We start from the raw sequence: 17,935 nt of genomic DNA, 5'->3' as shown, positions 1-17,935 counted from the left end.
ATTCAAAGTTACAACACCACTTAAAGAAGTGACTTATGACATAAGTTTTTTCACACTTACGACCCTTGAAGCATCTCCATGGTCATGTGATCAAAATTTGGATGCTTGGCAAATGGCATGTATTGTGACTGTTGCCGTATCCCAGAGTTGTGTGATCGCTTTTTGCAACCTTCGGACAAGCAAGGTCAATGGGGAAGCCAGATTCACTTAACCACCATGTTATTAACTTAACAACTGCAGTGGTTCACTTAACAACTGTGGCAAGAAAAGTTGTAAAATGGGGCAAAACTCACTTAATAATTGTCTCGCTTAGCAAGATATTTTGGGCTCAATTGTGGTTGTAAGTCGAGGATTACTATATGTAATATGAACTCACCTTTCCTATACGTTGTAAAATATCTATAGCTTAGCTTGTAATATATCTCCAGCCAATTGTGGCTCATACACTAATCTATTATTTAAAAAAACATGGTTTAGTGTATGTGAGAGCCCAGTCATTAGCTGAGGCAGGAGGTGAATTCTGTCTTCCCTGCAATTAAATATCCTTCATGCCCTCAAGACATTACTTTCACTAGGAAATGGGAGGCAATGGAGTCACTCCTTTGCTTCTCCAAAGCATAAAATACAGCCAGGCATTATTATTTTTTTGTCCAAATGAAGTCTAGCACAGGACCTTCGTTCTATGAGGAACAAAATCAGTAATGGTAAGGAAAGATTGTTGTTGTTGTTAGTTGCAAAGTTGTGTCCGACCCATTGCAACCCCATGGACAACGTTCCTCCAGGTCTTCCTGTCCTCTACCATCTTCTGGAGTCCATTTAAGCTCACGCCTACTGCTTCAGTGACTCCATCCAGCTATCTCATTCTCTGTCGTCCCCTTCTTCTATTGCCCTCAATCTTTCCCAGCATTAGGCCCTTCTCCAGTGAGTCCTTCCTTCTCATTAGGTGGCCAAAGTATTTGAGTTTCAACTTCAGGATCTGGCCTTCTAAAGAGCAGTCGGGGTTGATCTCCTCTAGGACTGACCCGTTTGATTGCCTTGCAGTCCAGGGGACTCGCAGGAGTCTTCTCCAGCACCATAGTTCAAAGGCCTCAATTCTTTGGCGCTCAGCCTTTCTTATGGTCCAACTTTCGCAGCCATACATTGCAACTGGGAAATCCATGGCCTTGACTATATGTAGTTTTGTTGGCAGGGCGATGTCTCTCTTTTTAATATGCTGTCTAGATTTGCCATAGCTTTCCTCCCCAGGAAAGATACTACAGTTATTGTGTGCAGATAATTTGAGTTGTTATTGAGCATGTCCCTGTGCCATTTTCGGCAGTGGTTTTTTGTCATTAGACAGCCAACAATGTTTTAAATTTCCAACATGATTATGCAGCAGTCCTTCCTTCACAGAGAAAAGTGCATCACTTCACTTGATTTCTGTTGTACCCTCACACATATTTCTGTTTATTAGAATACTGATCTACTGTCCAGCTCTGATGGAAGCACGAATATTAGCACTGGAAACTGATGCTAATACAATTCCTTGCATAAGAGAAAGCAATAGATACTTAGCTACATTCACAGAATCGCTTTGCTAGCTATAGCGACACTTCTTTCAGCTCCCTTCTTGGGACAAGCTGGTTCTTCACCACAAAGCAGGCAATTTTGCAGGGCCATCACTGAGGATGCTTATGATGGCACAAAGAAACACCAGGATATAAATGAAATAAATAACTTGCAACATAAATAGAATAGGCAGTATTTGCCAGGACCCAATAAACAGCGACCGTGCAGCACAATTGCTGGGGTTCGTATCTCAGCTGAGGAGATCTGTGCAAGCTCTGAATGTGAGGAAGTGCCTTGCCAAACCCTTCCCCCATCTTTGCTTCTTTCTCAGATGCGTCTCCTGATTAGCTTCCCACTTTAGCTGCTTCCTCCCAATGTGGTTTGAATAGCAACAGCTACAGCTGCTGCTGCTGCAAAGGAGAACAGTGCAACCCTGTTTAATGAGCATCGATTTAAACAAGCGGTCTTGCTAAAGAGGAATCAAGCTGTGTGATCATCCTGCTCCAGCCCTTAATGAACCACTTTACAGATAGTCCTCAACTTACAACAGTTCATTTAGCGACCATTCAAAGTTACAGCGGCACTGAAAAAAGTGACTTATGTCCGTTTTTCACACTTACGATCCCTTGCAGCAACCTCGTGGTCACATTTCAGATGCTTGACAACCGACTCATATTTATGACGGTTGCTGTTTCCTGCAATCATGTGATCCACCTTTTGCGACCTTCTGACAAGCAAAGTCAATGGGGAAGCCAGATTCACGTAACAGCTGTGGTACTAACTTTAACAACCGCAGTGTGTCCCTTAACAAACTGTGGTAGGAAAGTTCGTAAAATGGGGCAAAACTCACTTAAGGGCTGTCTCACTTAGCAAAAGAATTTTTGGGCTCCATTGTGGTCGTAAGCCGAAGACTAGCTGTATCGTCTATGGAGGCAGAGCTCGACCTGAACATGAGCCTAGTACAGTTGTAACCAAGAATTCATCAGGACTTAGAAAAGAGCCCATTTTCAAAGCCATAGGGGCTTCTGCACTTCGAGGGGCAGATTTATAACCCCTCGAATGCAGGAAAAATATTCAGCAGTCATACTGTCCCTACCAGTGCTCTTCCCCATCTAAAAAAACAACCTGTTGAATTTCTGTCAACTACCGGTAGGCATCTGTTAAGGATGCAGGAGCACAGTTGAGTGTTGGTAGGAATGGCAATACTAAAATCATAATTCAGTCGTCAAACACGAAGAAAAACGCCCTTGGTCTTTTTTTCCTCACAAATAATCATCTGGATTACAAATAAACGCCTGAAAGAGAGTCTCTAAGCAGACCTGCGCCCCACCACCGTTTTTCCAAATTAGGCTGAGTGCTGAGACTCGCCCCTTTATTCTGTCTTAGCCAAGTTCATGGACGAAGTTGAACCCTTCTGAGGCGTTGGGTGGGGGAAGCTAGCAGGGAGAGCGTGAAGCGGGGCGGGCATTAAGCTTCCTCCCGCTTCTTCTCCAAGACAATTTGGGGAGGGGGAGCGTGTTTACTATGATGCCTCTTGGCCTTTGGTCGTCTTGCCTTGCCTGGGATGACAGCCGCCAAGATCCTCCCCTCCCCCCCCCACGCTCCCTGCCCTCTCTTGTGCCCCCTGGTGCCCATTCGGGGCAGGCTCACACCTTGCCGGAGAGGTCGTAACTCTTGCCGAGCGACAAAGACTTCACCGCGGCCGGAAGCGCGGCGGGGGGCCCGTTGCGCGCCGGAGGGGTGTCCCCGCTGCCTGCTCCGTTGCTGGTCATGGTGGCTCCCGCTCAAGGAGCAGGAACTGCCGGGGGAGCTTCGAGAGCTCCGGCCACGCTGCCGCTACCCCTCCTCTCCTGCCCACGCGCAGAACCGCCCCTTTCTTGCGCTCGGGAAGGGAGAGCGCCCGAGCCAGCCGCCGGCGCTGGACCGAAGGGGCGACCCGAAACTTGCGAGCGCTTTCGCCTGCCTGAGGCGCTGGTGGCCTGGGACTTGTCTTCTCATCAGCGCTTGTTGTTGTTGTTATTTTCTTTACGGTCACGTATTTTGCTGAACACAAATGAAGCGGTGTGGGTGTGTAATTGTACAAGATGAATGATAGCCGTGCAGTTGGTTTGCCAATCAGGCCGCGGCTCAGAAGGGAATTTTTGATGAGGATGTAGCTGCGGGACAGCCTGCCTTGTGCTTGCAACATGCCTTGCCCTGCTTCCGTGTAACTCAGCCCTACTTTTCTGCCACTCATTCAGGGACGTGGTTTTTTTCCTCTGCTCTGGTCCCTGGGCACAGTTCTCCGGAGCCATTCTTAATAGGGCGGCAGGAGAAACTGGTTCTTTCCAAGTGGGCTCTTCCTTGATATGCACCAGATCCCCAAAGAGAGTCAGTGTTCTGACTTTGGAAGAGGGATCAGTTTGAGAGCGGGATCAGTTGAACAGAGAAGGTGACATGGAGGGGGCTGCATGATCCAGTGGCAGAGACCCCTATTCACAACAATCTATTTCTCAAATGGGTTTAATGCTCTTCTGGATTACAGACTAGTTTATTTCACTTTACGGCTGGATGGCTTTCATCATGAGAGCAGGGCTTCCAGTTGGTTTGGATAAATATCTTTGGTTTGATATCGATAGAAAAATAATAATTATATACCAATGTAGAATAAATTAATCAGGGAAACGGAAAAACTGGGCTTCAAAACACCAACATTTTGGGGCAAATTGCAAAATAGAAATCCTTGCAAGGCTCAGTTTTCTACATCAAAGTTTCCCAATCATGGCAAGCAGAAATACAGAAAAGTTCCCATTTTATTTTAGCAGAAGTGAAACAAGCAGGCATGAGTGATAAGTAAATGAGGAAGGTGCCTCTGATACTTTCTGCCACTAAGCCAAATACCAGTGCCCTCCAGGAGCAAAATGGAAATGGAAGCCAGTCTGGTCTAGTGGTTAAAGTTCTGGCCTAGGAACTAGGAGACCATGCATTCAAGTTTCACCTTAGGTATGAAGCTAGCTGTGTAACCTATTATATATATTTGTTGCCTTGAATTACTTACAAAGTAATAAAGATGAGATAAAAATCTAATAAATAACTAAATGGGACCATATAGCAACTTGGAATAATTCCCTTTTTAAGGAATCTCACATGCTTTTTGGAGAACTCAAAGCTCACATTTTCAGCAGTGGAATTCTCTCTCTCTCTCTCTCTCTCTCTCTCTCTCTCACACACACACACACACAATAATAGTCCTTTGTAGTACATCCCACAGTCAGCAAAGTTATGAAATTTCTAGGAATTTCCAAAATCATAAATCTAAAATGCAATGTGTTGAATAATTTCCACATCAGATGAATTTATATTTGTGAAACTAGCCAGCACTTAAAGTAGAAGTCTTCTTTTCTAAACAAAAAAAGGTGTGGTTTTTTTCTATAGTTTGACCTCTGGCCTCTATAGATAAATGAATTCTTTAATTACATATGTTTTGGAAATAAAGCAATATCTTGAGAAAGATTAGATCAGATGCCACAAATATTCTCAGATTTCACTGAATCTCCCCTAATCTGAGAAAATCCAGTGATTAAATACGATGAAGGGAACAAAAAGGTTTGTGTTTATTTTGGAACTGCCAGGAATTCATTCATTTGCTCAATGATAAAAGATTATCTTATTTCAATAATCTCATTATCTAACCTATTATAAATGAGGTTCTTTGCCTTGCTATAATCTTGCTCATGTGACTTATAAAATACAACTTCCCTGGCTCCTGTTGATTTTTTTCCCCTTTTAGGTACTGAAAGAGCCCCCAAAGCTTAATCACTGAACTCAACTGTTCATCTATGAACAGAATCAGATCTTTCCCCTCTAATAAACCAAGTAGGAGGACACACTTAATATTGAGAGGAAAACTGAGAGTCACAAGATTTTTAAGGGGTTTCCTGGTTTTGGAAAGAGCTTTTAAACAGGAGCTTTGTTTTTTAAGCTCTAGTGAGGCTACTTTAATATGAGAGTTGCATTTTCCAAATGACAAGGAAACATAGTACTGTTCTGATCCAAGGGAACATTGGACGTTGCATAAAAAAAACAATTCAGGTTCCCAATGACCTATGTGGAAACTGTTCTGTAGAATGAAGATCAAATAGAGACAATTTAAACTGGATTCTGACCCTCAAACAGAGCTGCAGCAGTGGAATTCTTGCTTGAATCCACTCCTTGAAGCCATTTTACCTTTCCATGAAAAAAGAAAAAAAATGGAATAAGTAATAATTTTATTATTGATTAATACAAGAATAGGGGCAGACGTTCAAGAAATGTGTCTATTTCGCACTAGTTTACTATCTTTGGGTTAGGTTTAGACTTTAGTATTTTACCATCTCTTAAACAAGTCCCCAAATAATAAAGACATTTCCTGTTCTCTGGAAATAGTCATGTCCCACAGCACACTTAATCTGTTCAAATTAAATGAATTTGAACTCAAACTGTTTCTTTAATAGTGCTCTGGCAGCACACAATCACACTAACAGGGACAATAATCACAATTTGGGGGGTACAGAATCTGTGCCCACTTTCTCCATGATGTGTCTAACCTCATGTGAGATTGTGCACTAGGAGAAGACTAGCAAAGCTTACCTATCTCTGTGGCCCCTTCCCTATAAGTCAGGAAAGCAACCGTGTGTATGTCATATCCATTACAGCCAATTTGTGTTGGTAGACCCTGAAGTGACTTCTCTAAGGGAGAGACTCCTTTTCAAGATAATCTATCTCTCCAACTCTTTTTCCTGAAGAATTAAGTAGGAAAAATAAGGCAATTAACAGGGTTTAGGTATTCTCAGTTGGTTAAATGAAATTTGATTAATGTTATTCACAACTGGATTTATTTAGAAACAATTTTAACCATCTAGGAGTGGTTAATTGGATTAATTTACTCCATTTTGGCATTCCCACAGCTTGATATCTTCTAACATTGGCATGTGCTATGGGAATAGAAACTATGACTTATTAAGAATAATTTTTAAACAAAGAAGTTAGGTTCACTAGAGCAGATTAGTGCAAGAGTAGTAACTCTTTGTTTGCCAAGGGCCCTATTAAAATGTTATACAAACCGGTATTGCCTAACCGTGGAATCTTAATTTCACACCTTGGAAACTCAACATACTTTGATATGTGGTGCTAGTGAATATTGTTCTAAAAACAATTGTGCTTGGAACAATGGGAGAAATGGAAGAAACAATAGCAGATCAAATGAATGGACAGGTTCTATTCCAGATAACTGGAATATCTTTGGAAGAGCCATGCCACGAGTTAATACTTACAGTAAAGCAAGATAAGTTAGATTTGACTTGAGATCACAGAATTAAATCTCCACCTTCCACACATACATTGCAGATGCCCTAATCCAGACATGTCAAACTTGTGATGTCACATGACATCACACGACCTATCGGAGCATTTTCCCCATTGCCGGCAATGGGGCAAGTACTGTTTCCTCGTGACATGTCCAGCCTGCGGGCCGGCAGTTTGACACTCCTGCTTTTCTGAATTTTGCCTGGATCAGAGTGGTTGCTTCCTTCAAATTATTATTAAACTTTATTGTCATTGTGTGGGTATATGCAGTATACCCATACAATGAAATTTACGTAACACCCAAAGACCAGGTCCCACACACATAATCCCCAAACACATTCCCACCCACCACAATTCCCCACCCCTAAAACCACCCAAACATCCACCCAACAGACCAAGTAATACTGTCCAACATTTCACTGATGGTGGCCCTTCCCATCTCCCATTCCATTGTATAGTGGGAGTAGGATCTTCAGAACGGAGGCAGTGACTGTATAGTCTTTTCAGTTAGCCTACAATTAGAATATTATGTTCTGACTATAAATATAATATTATCTTCTAATACAGACCATGGTCAAAATGCTCACATCTTCCAAAATTCACATTGTTTCTGGGTCTAATTTTTCCCCCTTTTTTCAGTTAGTTTACCTTAAAAGCCAGTGCACAGCTGTAAAAAAGATAAAAGTTCAATGTCTTGTGACTTCATAGACACGTCCCTGTAGTTTCTAAGTGCAAGCATACAAAATAGACTAGATTTCCTTCTCCAAAAACACTGTATACATACAACTTTATTTTACTAGCTTATTTGCCATATTAGCTTATTAACTTAGTGTACTTCCAAATGATATTCTATTTTCCCATTTGCTACCGTCTCCTTGCTTAAAACCTGTTTCAGTGTTCACCTATTTTTGTAATTTACATAGCTGGGAAACTTTTCTTTTCTTAGCAACAACTCAGGATTCAAGCATTCTGTGTAGATAAATGTCATTCTGTTATACATAAGAGTCACTATAATAGAATTCCTACACAATTTCTACTATTTACTGTTTTCTATTTATTGTAATTTACTATACATAGACAAGAAAGCAAACACATGGATCATCAAACAAGCCAACCCAGAATTCTTACTCAGGGGACAAATTTTCATACTTTGGACAGATTATGTGAAGAGCAAGCACTCTGGAGAAAGCCTTAATGCTGGGAAAGGTGAAAGAAAAGAGATGATCAGCCGCAAGGTGGATGGTTTCAGTTACAGTGGCGGTAGGTGCCCCATTGGAAGACCTGAAAGACCAGGTAAAGATTTTGTCATGGCGAAAATCTATCTATGTGGTCACTAGGAGTCAACAACAACTTGATGGCACATAATCAATCAAACAATCAATCATACTCTATATGGGATTAAATAAATCTATACAAGAGAAGAATTAATCCATAACAAATTACAAAACATTTCATCATTATTTGTTATAAATCATTCACTCCACTTAATTAAGTCATTTAACTAGCTAGCTAAATTAAATTTGCCCCTGCAATTTTGGGCACCACTGACTTTTTTTTTTTTTTATCCAGAGCCACTTAATTCTGTGTCTGTGGCCTTTGATTCTTTTCAGAAATAAAGACAAGCACAGGGACAAAGAAGGATTGGAATTGCACTGTCAAGCAGCTTCATTCATCCATGTAGCCTCCCTCCATCTGTCAGCTGTTTTATGGACTGGTTGTTCACTGGGAGCCAGGTCTCTGTCCCAGATAAATATGGAGAATCCCCTTTGAAAGAGCTATCTATCCTGCCCAAATCAATCTGGCCCTGGAGGGTAGGCCCAGGAATCACAGGGGAGGTGGTGGAATCATGACCAGATGAGCTAATTCTATTTTTTTGGAAAGCTACATTGACAGACTCTTGTAAGTCTGAAAATACATTTCTCTCCCTCCCCCCAATATCCTTTATAGCCTGAGAAACTAGAGAAGATCTCTTCTGAGCCTCTTGCCCCACCCACCACCCAGCTGTGGGCTATGCTATCTCTTATCTGACCATTCCCTTGACAGCATGGCTGGCTCAGGAATTCTGGGAGTTGAAGTCCACAAGTCATAAAAGAGCCAAGGTTGCCTACCCCTGGTCTAGTCTCCCAAAGTCTTTCTGACAATGGCGTGCTTGTGTTAGCCTAAAATGCTAGTAGGTGCTGGGCCCATCTTATCTCTAGCATTATCTGGCAGCAACACGAAATTTTGGAATGGTCTAATTAGAGAATGGCCACCAAGGCTACTTTATTTTCAGCCCCATGAGCCTAACAGGAATAGATTTATATGGGACAATTTTAGCAAAGCATAAAATTACCCGTCAGTTATGACTGATCCTGGCTACAAATAACTTCCTGAGGTTTGATAGGTGTTCAGTACCACAAAGAGTTCCACTGGATTTCATCCACCTGAAATCCCAAATCACCTTCCCAGATATTTTCAGAACATTTTGTGTTAGTACAAGTGTTATATAACAACAATAAGATGCCTTTGCTGTTAAATTTTAATTACATCTTGCCTCAGATATTGTTAATGGTTTTTAAATTATTGGGACCTGGCTATTTTACTTATTTGAAACCAGTTGATTATTTTCAATACTTCTATTGTAAAATATATTGATTAATTATAGGAATTTCACCTATGATCTTCTGGTTCTGTAAAATCTTCTGCTTGTTCCTTGCACTTAACACATTTATTCTTGTGATCAAGAAGAAAATGTTGAAGGAATAGAAAAAGGCAAACATTCTTTCCATCATTTGAAATAGTAGGCATCAGTTTCTCAATGAAAGATTCAGCACCAAACAGGGAATAAAATAAGAATGTGTAACATTCCTTTGATTGTTAATTCCATGGTGGAGATTGGCAGTTAAGAAGTGTGATAAATGGATAAATGGATAAACAAACAAACAAATAAATAATGCATGAATGTATGAGAAATGCTTTTGGAGTAACATTAGAAATGTATTGATTGATGATTCATTCCATCATTATACATCTGGATTTTATATGTAAAATTGCCTATAAAAACAATTCAGAAGCTACAACTAGAATGGACTTCAAACACCTGGCTAATGAGGCAATCTACTTTAGTAGAGCAACATCTATTTTAAAGTTGCTGCCCTGGTTTTTGGTTGGTTTCTGAGCCAAAGTGCTAATTTGTTATATATAAGAGGTAAATATAAAGGTTTCCCCTATTCCAAGGGTAGGCAACCTTGCCTCTTTTATGACTCATGAACTGGCTCAGGAATTCTGGGAGTTGAAGTCCACAAGTCATAAAAGAACCAAGGTTGCCTATCCTTGCCCTGTCCAGTCATGTCCGACTCTAGGGGGCAGCGCTCATCTCTCTTTCTTAGCCAAGGGAGCCAGCATTGTCGAAAGACATTTCCGTAGTCATGTGGCCAGCATGACTCTATGCCGAGACACTTGGAACACTGTTACCCTCCCACTGAAGTGGTACCTATTTATCTACTCGCATTTGCATGCTTTCAAACTGCTATGTTGGTAGGAGCTGAGGAGAAAAATGGGAGCTCAGCCCCTCATGCAATACTTTGGGTTTCAAACTGACAACTGTCTGGTCGACAAGTCCAGCATCTTAATCATTAGGTCATCGTGTACCTTCAGTTATTACATATACATGTTATTATTTTAAATGCTTTTGTTTTAATTGCTTTTATAGTTTTAGAATTGGAACCATACATCATTTTGGAAAACAACCCAATACAGTATATAAAATGCCAGACCAACAGGAATATTTAAAACAAGCAAAAGGAGATTTCACTCAATTGGATCCAAATTCCTGGGGGGAAAGTCTTATATGGACAGGAGAGAGTGTCATTCCAGAGGATAAGATTGTTGTGTTTGACTGGAAAATCAAAGTGAATTTTTGGAGATTGCAGATAGCAAGAAGATAGTGCAAATAAATGAATTTTTGCACATTGGTAGATTGCTTACTCAAGATGTAAATTGAATTGAGATGTTTTAAGAAGTGCAAATGCTTGTAACACTGTAGCCTATTGTCTGATATAAATAATGAGTGTTTATCAAAGCAATTGAAAATGCTCGGGTAGAAGAACACATTTCTGCCCACTTTGTTATATGGAAGCGAGCGCTAAACCTGTCAGCAGAAATACGAATGAATGAAGTAGGAACGAGAGACTAAAAAATGGTACTGGTAAAACAAGAGGTTGGGTCAGGAATGAATGGGTACGGAAGTGCTTGATCAAAAAAAAGAATGAATAGGTTGAGGGGAATGTGAAAGTGAAGGGATACTCAAAAAATGAATGGTGAAAAATAATGGTGTGAAGGAATGTATAAATGGAGTGGAAGAAGGGACAGTTTGCAAGGATTGAAAGGTGTAGGAGTTATAATGAATTATGTTGATGTAAAGTAGATTTAGTTAGATTTCCTTTTCTCTTATTTCTTGTGTTTAATTGCTTTTGTCTATTGCTTCTCACACTTCTTCTGTGCTTTGCATAACCTCACTTACTCCAAAAGAGGGTAACACAATAACCATCTATGTATGGGTGTAGTCTTGCTATCTGGGAGAAACAATGCTACCTCAACCAACAAGGAATTATAGTTTGTACCCACCAAATACTCTTCGACTACTTTTTGATATCAAATAGCACTGAGCTATCAAATGTTTAAACTACCAACATTCTTTATTTGCCTAGACACGAGAGGAGGTGTTTATTTAGATATACATGAAGAAATAATTGCCATGTATAACAGCCAAGTAGTAAAAAAAAGGGAATTAGGAGTGCTTATAATAAAAAGAGGATGTTGGGAAATGTAGTCATTTTAATTGCAGCAAGTAAGATTTTTTTTTTTCTGCATTTAGCAATATTTTGTCCGGAAAGTAATCATGCCTGCAAATTTCTGGCCCTGCAAACACAAGGCAGATGGCATATCCAGATAAGGTTTTTTTTTTCTTTACTTTTTTAAACAATGTTTCCAGGTCTCCACAACCTTTTATTTTCGCTCTGGTTTTCCACTACCCTCTGCTAGAGAAACCTGTATTTCCAGTCCCTGTTAACAATGCTATGGAAAATATTCAAGAAAAATTAATTCACCGGATTCTGAAAACTGACCATAAATTAGATCCTTGATAGATCTGAGGTGCTTCATAATTTCCCAGATGATTTAATGCATATATGGGGTGATTGCAAGTAGTATGATGTGGGGGTGAGGTGAACGAAGGGAGGGATGGAGAGGGTAAACTATACAAATAAATTTTCAGGTAATCCCATGAGAAAAGAAGCCTTATTTACTCAAAGAACTATCTGTGGCTGTCAAACTGGATCTGTCTTTTGTCTTAAGGTATTGACAGATAATATGAGAACACCTTCCTCATAAATCCACAGTGTCCAGTTCTAGTCAATAAGCCAAAACCAGCTACCTCACTATATATTTCCAGCCGTGCCTGTGGGCTTTTACAGTTTTCTTTGAAATGACAGCAATGGATGGTTTTTACTCAGCACTTCTTTAAAAGGCTTCCTCTGCCCTCCCAATGAAGCAAAGGTAAAATTGGGGAGACAAAGTACACTTTGAAAGATAAGAAGCAACTCAGCCATCTGTCTTTGAATAAATGGGTTGCCCTCTGTGATCTACAATCGTTTTGTAAACAGATAAGCTTCTTAGTTCTTCCTCTACTCATGCTTAACTATGGTCATTTTGTGAGAATACCTACAACTCTCAGAAATTCCAAATGTGTTCACTAATCTCCAAAGTTTGTGTGCTTGTGGGAATGATCTTGGGAGACAGGGGAGCAGATAAGAAATGGCTTAGCCCACAAACTGATTGTGGCTGTAAGCAAACATGTCAGAAGAGATCTCCCTAATTTCTTGGGCTGTAAAAGGGAAGAGGGGAATAGAATTTTAAGACTTGTAAAATACTATTAATGTAACCTGACAGTAAAATAGAGTTAGTTCATCTGGGTGTGGTTCCTGTCTGGGCTCTGATTTGGAGTTCATGAAATTACAAAATTTCAACCCCATGATATATAAAACCGGAAAGATGACACAGGGAAAGACAGTAAACACCATTAATATGCTTGAAATATAGCAAAACCTATTTATCTTAATATTCTGTCAAATCATCATCATCAATCAGATCAAAGGACCAAGCTGAAGCATAAGGCTTTGATTTCCTAAATGTTGAAAGAATGGAAGCTGTGCACTGCTTGCCAGGGGAATAGGTTACATGAGCCATTTTCTCACTAGTAGTGATTTATAGTATCAATCAACCATCACTGTGCCAATACAACAATAATGAAGTCGGGATTTATATCGACGCACAATCATTAAATGAAGCTAAAAGATACTATAAATCATTAGCAAGTAAATAGATGTAGTCCTGGAACCATCCAGTTCTCTTTGTCTTCTACAGCTCTGTGGACCATCAAAGTCTCCTGTTCACATGAACCCCTTCGCCCTCCAAATAAGTGCAAACCTCCAGACTTCTCCAAAATAGTACTCTCTTAGTGCAACTGGACTTTGTATTATGAGAGTTCAAATCCAAAGATATCTGGGCTGGGAATTAAGGCAACTGGAGTTGAATTCTAGAACAGCTATCCCCAACCTTTCCATCTCCGTTGACTGGCAGTGGCAGTGGGTGGGGTGGGGAGCAGATAGTTTTGTGCATGCTTCCCACTTGCTCAAATGCAATTTCATGCGCTTGGCCACTGTTTTCACAGGCCAGGGCTGCTGACTGGTACCGGTCTGCGGATCGGAGGTTATGGACCCCTGATCTAGAAGGCAATCTTTTCTAGAGCCTTATATGGTACATGATTTAGGGTTTATATGAGTCTTGATTGTCATGAGGATCAAGAACAGAATAAATGGAGTTCTGGATACCGTACAGGAACGTAATGGTCCCACAGAAAGTGAAGCAGTGAGTTTATTTTATTTTGTTTTCTTTCCCAGTGCAAATCACATGAGCATGCCCAGATAGTCTTCTCAACTTTCCTCCATTTTTTCTGTCCTTGTTGCTTGTTTGCTTTATCTCTTGAAGGTTCACTAGAGTGCATTTTCAGAATTTGTGGTAGCATGTCCAGAAACATTCCAAAGCCTATCCTTGTCAGCTAAAGGGAAAATTTCTCTCATACTAAGAGATCATGAAAGATCCTCATAAACCCATTTAGAGTGCTCTAAACCTCAACTTAAATTCAGTTTCTGCGTAAGGCACCACTAAATGGAAGAGAAGAAGTTGTTTCCTCAAAATAAAACAAAATCCCTATATTCAAGGAGCTATATATACAGTACATTATTTCAATAATCCTTGCAACCACTGTGAGAAACAACGTGGTTTTATGTCAGTAGATGTAAGAGAAGTAAGGCTGATCTTGTTTAATGGCTTCTCCACGAATTAAAAAGACTTGGAATGAAGAACTTCCTGGTTCAAACAGTTCAGTTTCTTAGGCAATGAATGACAGCCAGCACAGTTTAAAAAAAAAACTCTTTCAAATTTAAGATTTACTGCCACAGCTTTGGCCTCTGGCCACAGCGAAGTCTGCAATCTTTCATTCATTCCAAAGTAAATTCTCTTCTTCTAAACAACCTGCCACTTGAATACTTTTACTTATCTATAGCCTCTCTTGATCCAGAGATATCCTTTGCCTTGTTTCTTTTTCTCTCATTTAAAAGGATAAGATGTAAACGTAAGGCTGGATTTTCCCACAGGAATCTTTTTAACTTATGGCAACACCTTTCTCCCTGCTGAAGATCTCCTTCTTGACGGACGGTTAATTAGGAGTTGCAGACAGGCATATACACAAATGAACATTCTATCCAGAGAAAAATACATTACCAATTGTTGCTGGTGCCAATGGGTCTCCCTACCCACCTACCACATATAGGAAATTTTGCCCCCCCCCTTTCATTCTCAGGCCTAATTATTTCTGGAATCTTCAAAAAAAAATTCAAATAAGCAATTCTTATTCTGTTCTAAACAAATCCCGGTTCTCAGAACATCAACCAAGTTTCCTCTGGTGTTAATTTTAGAATGCCTGCATCCATATGGCTCTGCTAGGAATTTTGGTTAATCAACACAATCAATAAAGCAGATGTAGATTTTCTTTTGTTATTCTTTTTTATATATATAAATATTTTATTAGGTATTACAAGGATGGGGAAAGGATGGGATCAGTATGGGTATTGGGTAGGGTTCGGGAGTGGGATTGGGGTAAGGGTAGGTACAAAAATAGGGTTGCCCCCAACAATAATTCCATGCTTTAGCAAGCAGACTGTCATCCGGATACAAATATTAAATAACAGTAATTAATATAGTGGTAAATAACTATAATCAATAACAATAGGGGTAATCATAAAAATAATAGCTAGTCAGTAGATATCATTCATCCTATTAAACTTCACAATCCTTTCTCGCTAGATCGTGTTGCTAACCATTGATACAATTTTTCCCATGTTTTAAAATAAACTGAGTCTTCTTTCTCTTTAATCTCTAAGGTTAATCTGTCCATTTCTGCATATTCTAAAATTTTTGTAATTATAATCAGGCCAGGTGGTAAATTTTCATTTTTCCAGAATTGGGCAAATGCTATTTTTGCAGCTGTCAATACATGTAATATTAAATATTCATTCTCTTTTCCATAATTAAGTCCTAGTATTCCCAACAAGAACAGTTCTGGCTTAAATTCTGTCTGTATTTTAGTCATCTTTTCCAGCCATATATGAATCTTAAACCAAAACTTCTTAGCGCTAGGACATACCCACCAGATATAATAGTAGGTACCTGGTTTTTGTTTACATTTCCAACAATTATTCGATACATTTTTAAACATTTTTGCTAATCTAACTGGTGTCATATGCCATCTATAAAACATTTTATATAAATTTTCTTTATATGAGGCTGCTTTAGTAAGTTTGATGTTTCTATCCCAAAGCTTTTGCCAGTCTTCTAAATCTATAGAATATCCAAAAAAATTTGCTCAAACTATCATTGTTTCTTTTACTTATTCTTCTTCCATCTTCCAGTTTAGGAGGAATTGATAGAGTTTCTTAATCAAATTTTTGGCTGTTTTCAAAAGTATTTTGTCAAGTTGTATCTGTTCTTTATAAAATCCCATTGACTTTGCATATTTTTCATATCTTGTTTGTATTTGCAAATAAGGCCACCATGCTAAGTCAATACCTTGTTGCTGAAGGTCTTGCCTGTCTTTAAGTTTTCCGTCCTTATCCAAAATGTCTTTATAGGTAACAAGTTTATCATAATTGATTAAATTTGGGTAAGCGAACGCTTCCATTGTTGAAAGCCACTCAGGTATTTTATTCTTGAGGCAGATTTGCAATATGTGTTCTTTAACTAGGAATACTATAGCAGAATAATAGAATAACAAAGTTGAGAGAGATCTTTGAGGTCTTCTAGTCCAGTGGTTCTTAACCTGGGTGATATCACCCCCCAGGGGGCGATTTCATTTTTCAGGGGGGCGATGGAATGAAAAGGGGCGATGCGGGGGCGAAGGAACAAAAAGGGGGCAATATAGGGGCGATGGAGCGAGACGTTTTGGGAACACTTTTGAGATTTTTTCGTACAGTGAGTCATACAAAAACATCAGATCGCTCGCTATTAGTGGATTGAATTGTGTTTTCAAATGTTCTTCCAGCTAGCTTCAGTACAGAACACTGTACATATGTGAATATGCATCGCTTATCCTCATGCACGTTGTGCAGCAGCCTCTACCCATACAGCGCCATTGGCCAGAATGGGCAGTGATGGAGGGGGGAGCGCTTTGGATTTCACATTCCAGTTTGAGTTTTCGGCTTCGTTTTTGAATTTTTGTTGTGCTCTGTAAAACATTTTGTGTTTCTCTTTGTATTGTACTTTTTTAGCGCGCACTCCAGTTCGATATTATATTTTCTTTGTGTCTTTTTAATCCTTTTTAGAGTGTGTGTGACTATACATACTTTCCTCGAATCTTAATTTAGTTTCAGAGTTTTCGTCTTGAAATTCTTAGTTCCTGCATTGCAGTTTGTTCTTATGCCCTTTTTATATTTCTTTTCGTGTCTTAAATTTCACTTGTAATTCAATCATTAAATGTTACTCTTTTTCTTTTCAGACATTTCACTTTCTTGCAATTGAATTTTGTTTTCAGTGGTCATTACATTTAAGTGTCTTGAATAAATAAGATAATAATGAAATATATGTATCAGGAAGTTTGGGAATAAAGTGACGGGTGGCACCAACATTTTTCACATAGTTGAGATATGGGAAAAAGACTGGAAATAAATTATTTGCATCGATATGTCCTAATGACAATTTTAAAGAAAACAAAAAAAAAGTGTTTGCATAAATTGAAGAATTATTTCCTATGTTGTGATTGAGAGGTTATGTTGGAGGAGGGGGGCCATGACAACTTCCGCATTGGCTCAAGGGGGCGATTCGTTCAAAAAGGTTAAGAACCACTGTTCTAGTCCAAACCCCTGCCCAAGCAGGAAACCCTATACCATTTCAGACAAATGGTAGTCCTTGTACCACCCACAGGCTTGTGCCAGAAAATTTGGAAAATGAGCACATGCCCACAGGATTAGAAACGATCAGTGTCCATCTCATCGGCCAAAAAAAGGGTGAGTCAAAACACTGCTATAATTATGGCACCATTGCCCTCATTACTCACACTAGCAAGATTGTCCTTGTGATCATAAAACAACATATGGTGCTATCCATTGAAAGGGAGTTGCCAGATGTTCAAACTGCCTGCATAAAGGGGCATTGAACTTGTGATCATATTGCAAATCTGCCTCAAGAATAGCAAAAGAACATCTACATCTGCTTTATCGACTGTGTAGAGAGCCCTAAAAAAGAAAAAAAAACCTGGAGGGTATCAACTAAATTGGTCAGTTTGGTGCAGTTAACTATGCATAAATCAGGAAGCCACTGTGCGAATACCATATGGACTTGCTGATTGATTCAAGATAGAGAAAGGGCGCACAAGTTAAGATAGAGAAGTGTGGAGAGGAATGCAGCAACTGAAAGAAGCGGGAACAAGACTGGAAAATGTGAAAAGAGCTGGCCCATAAAACTGCCGAGAATT

At 39.5% G+C, this 17,935-nt stretch overlaps 1 protein-coding gene across 5 annotated transcripts in view; it reads right to left on the bottom strand.

The window, feature by feature from the left end:
- Nucleotides 1–17,935, bottom strand: part of RAB37 (RAB37, member RAS oncogene family) — a 92,775-nt gene that overhangs the window by 26,506 nt on the left and 48,334 nt on the right. For 2 of the 5 annotated variants that reach the window (XM_039342868.1, XM_039342872.1), the window contains exon 1: nt 3,201–3,535. The exons of the other annotated variants lie outside the window; for them this stretch is intronic. In XM_039342868.1, coding sequence (XP_039198802.1) covers nt 3,201–3,320 — 120 coding nt within the window. In that variant the 5' untranslated portion in view covers nt 3,321–3,535. Of the gene's footprint in view, nt 1–3,200; nt 3,536–17,935 lie in introns of those variants that run through there. 5 annotated transcript variants of the gene reach the window in all.

This window comes from Crotalus tigris, unplaced genomic scaffold (assembly GCF_016545835.1).
Source record: "Crotalus tigris isolate CLP2741 ecotype Arizona unplaced genomic scaffold, ASM1654583v1 scf7180000017814.3102382, whole genome shotgun sequence".
NCBI lineage: Eukaryota > Metazoa > Chordata > Lepidosauria > Squamata > Viperidae > Crotalus > Crotalus tigris.
This window is presented reverse-complemented; position numbering and strand designations above follow the sequence as displayed.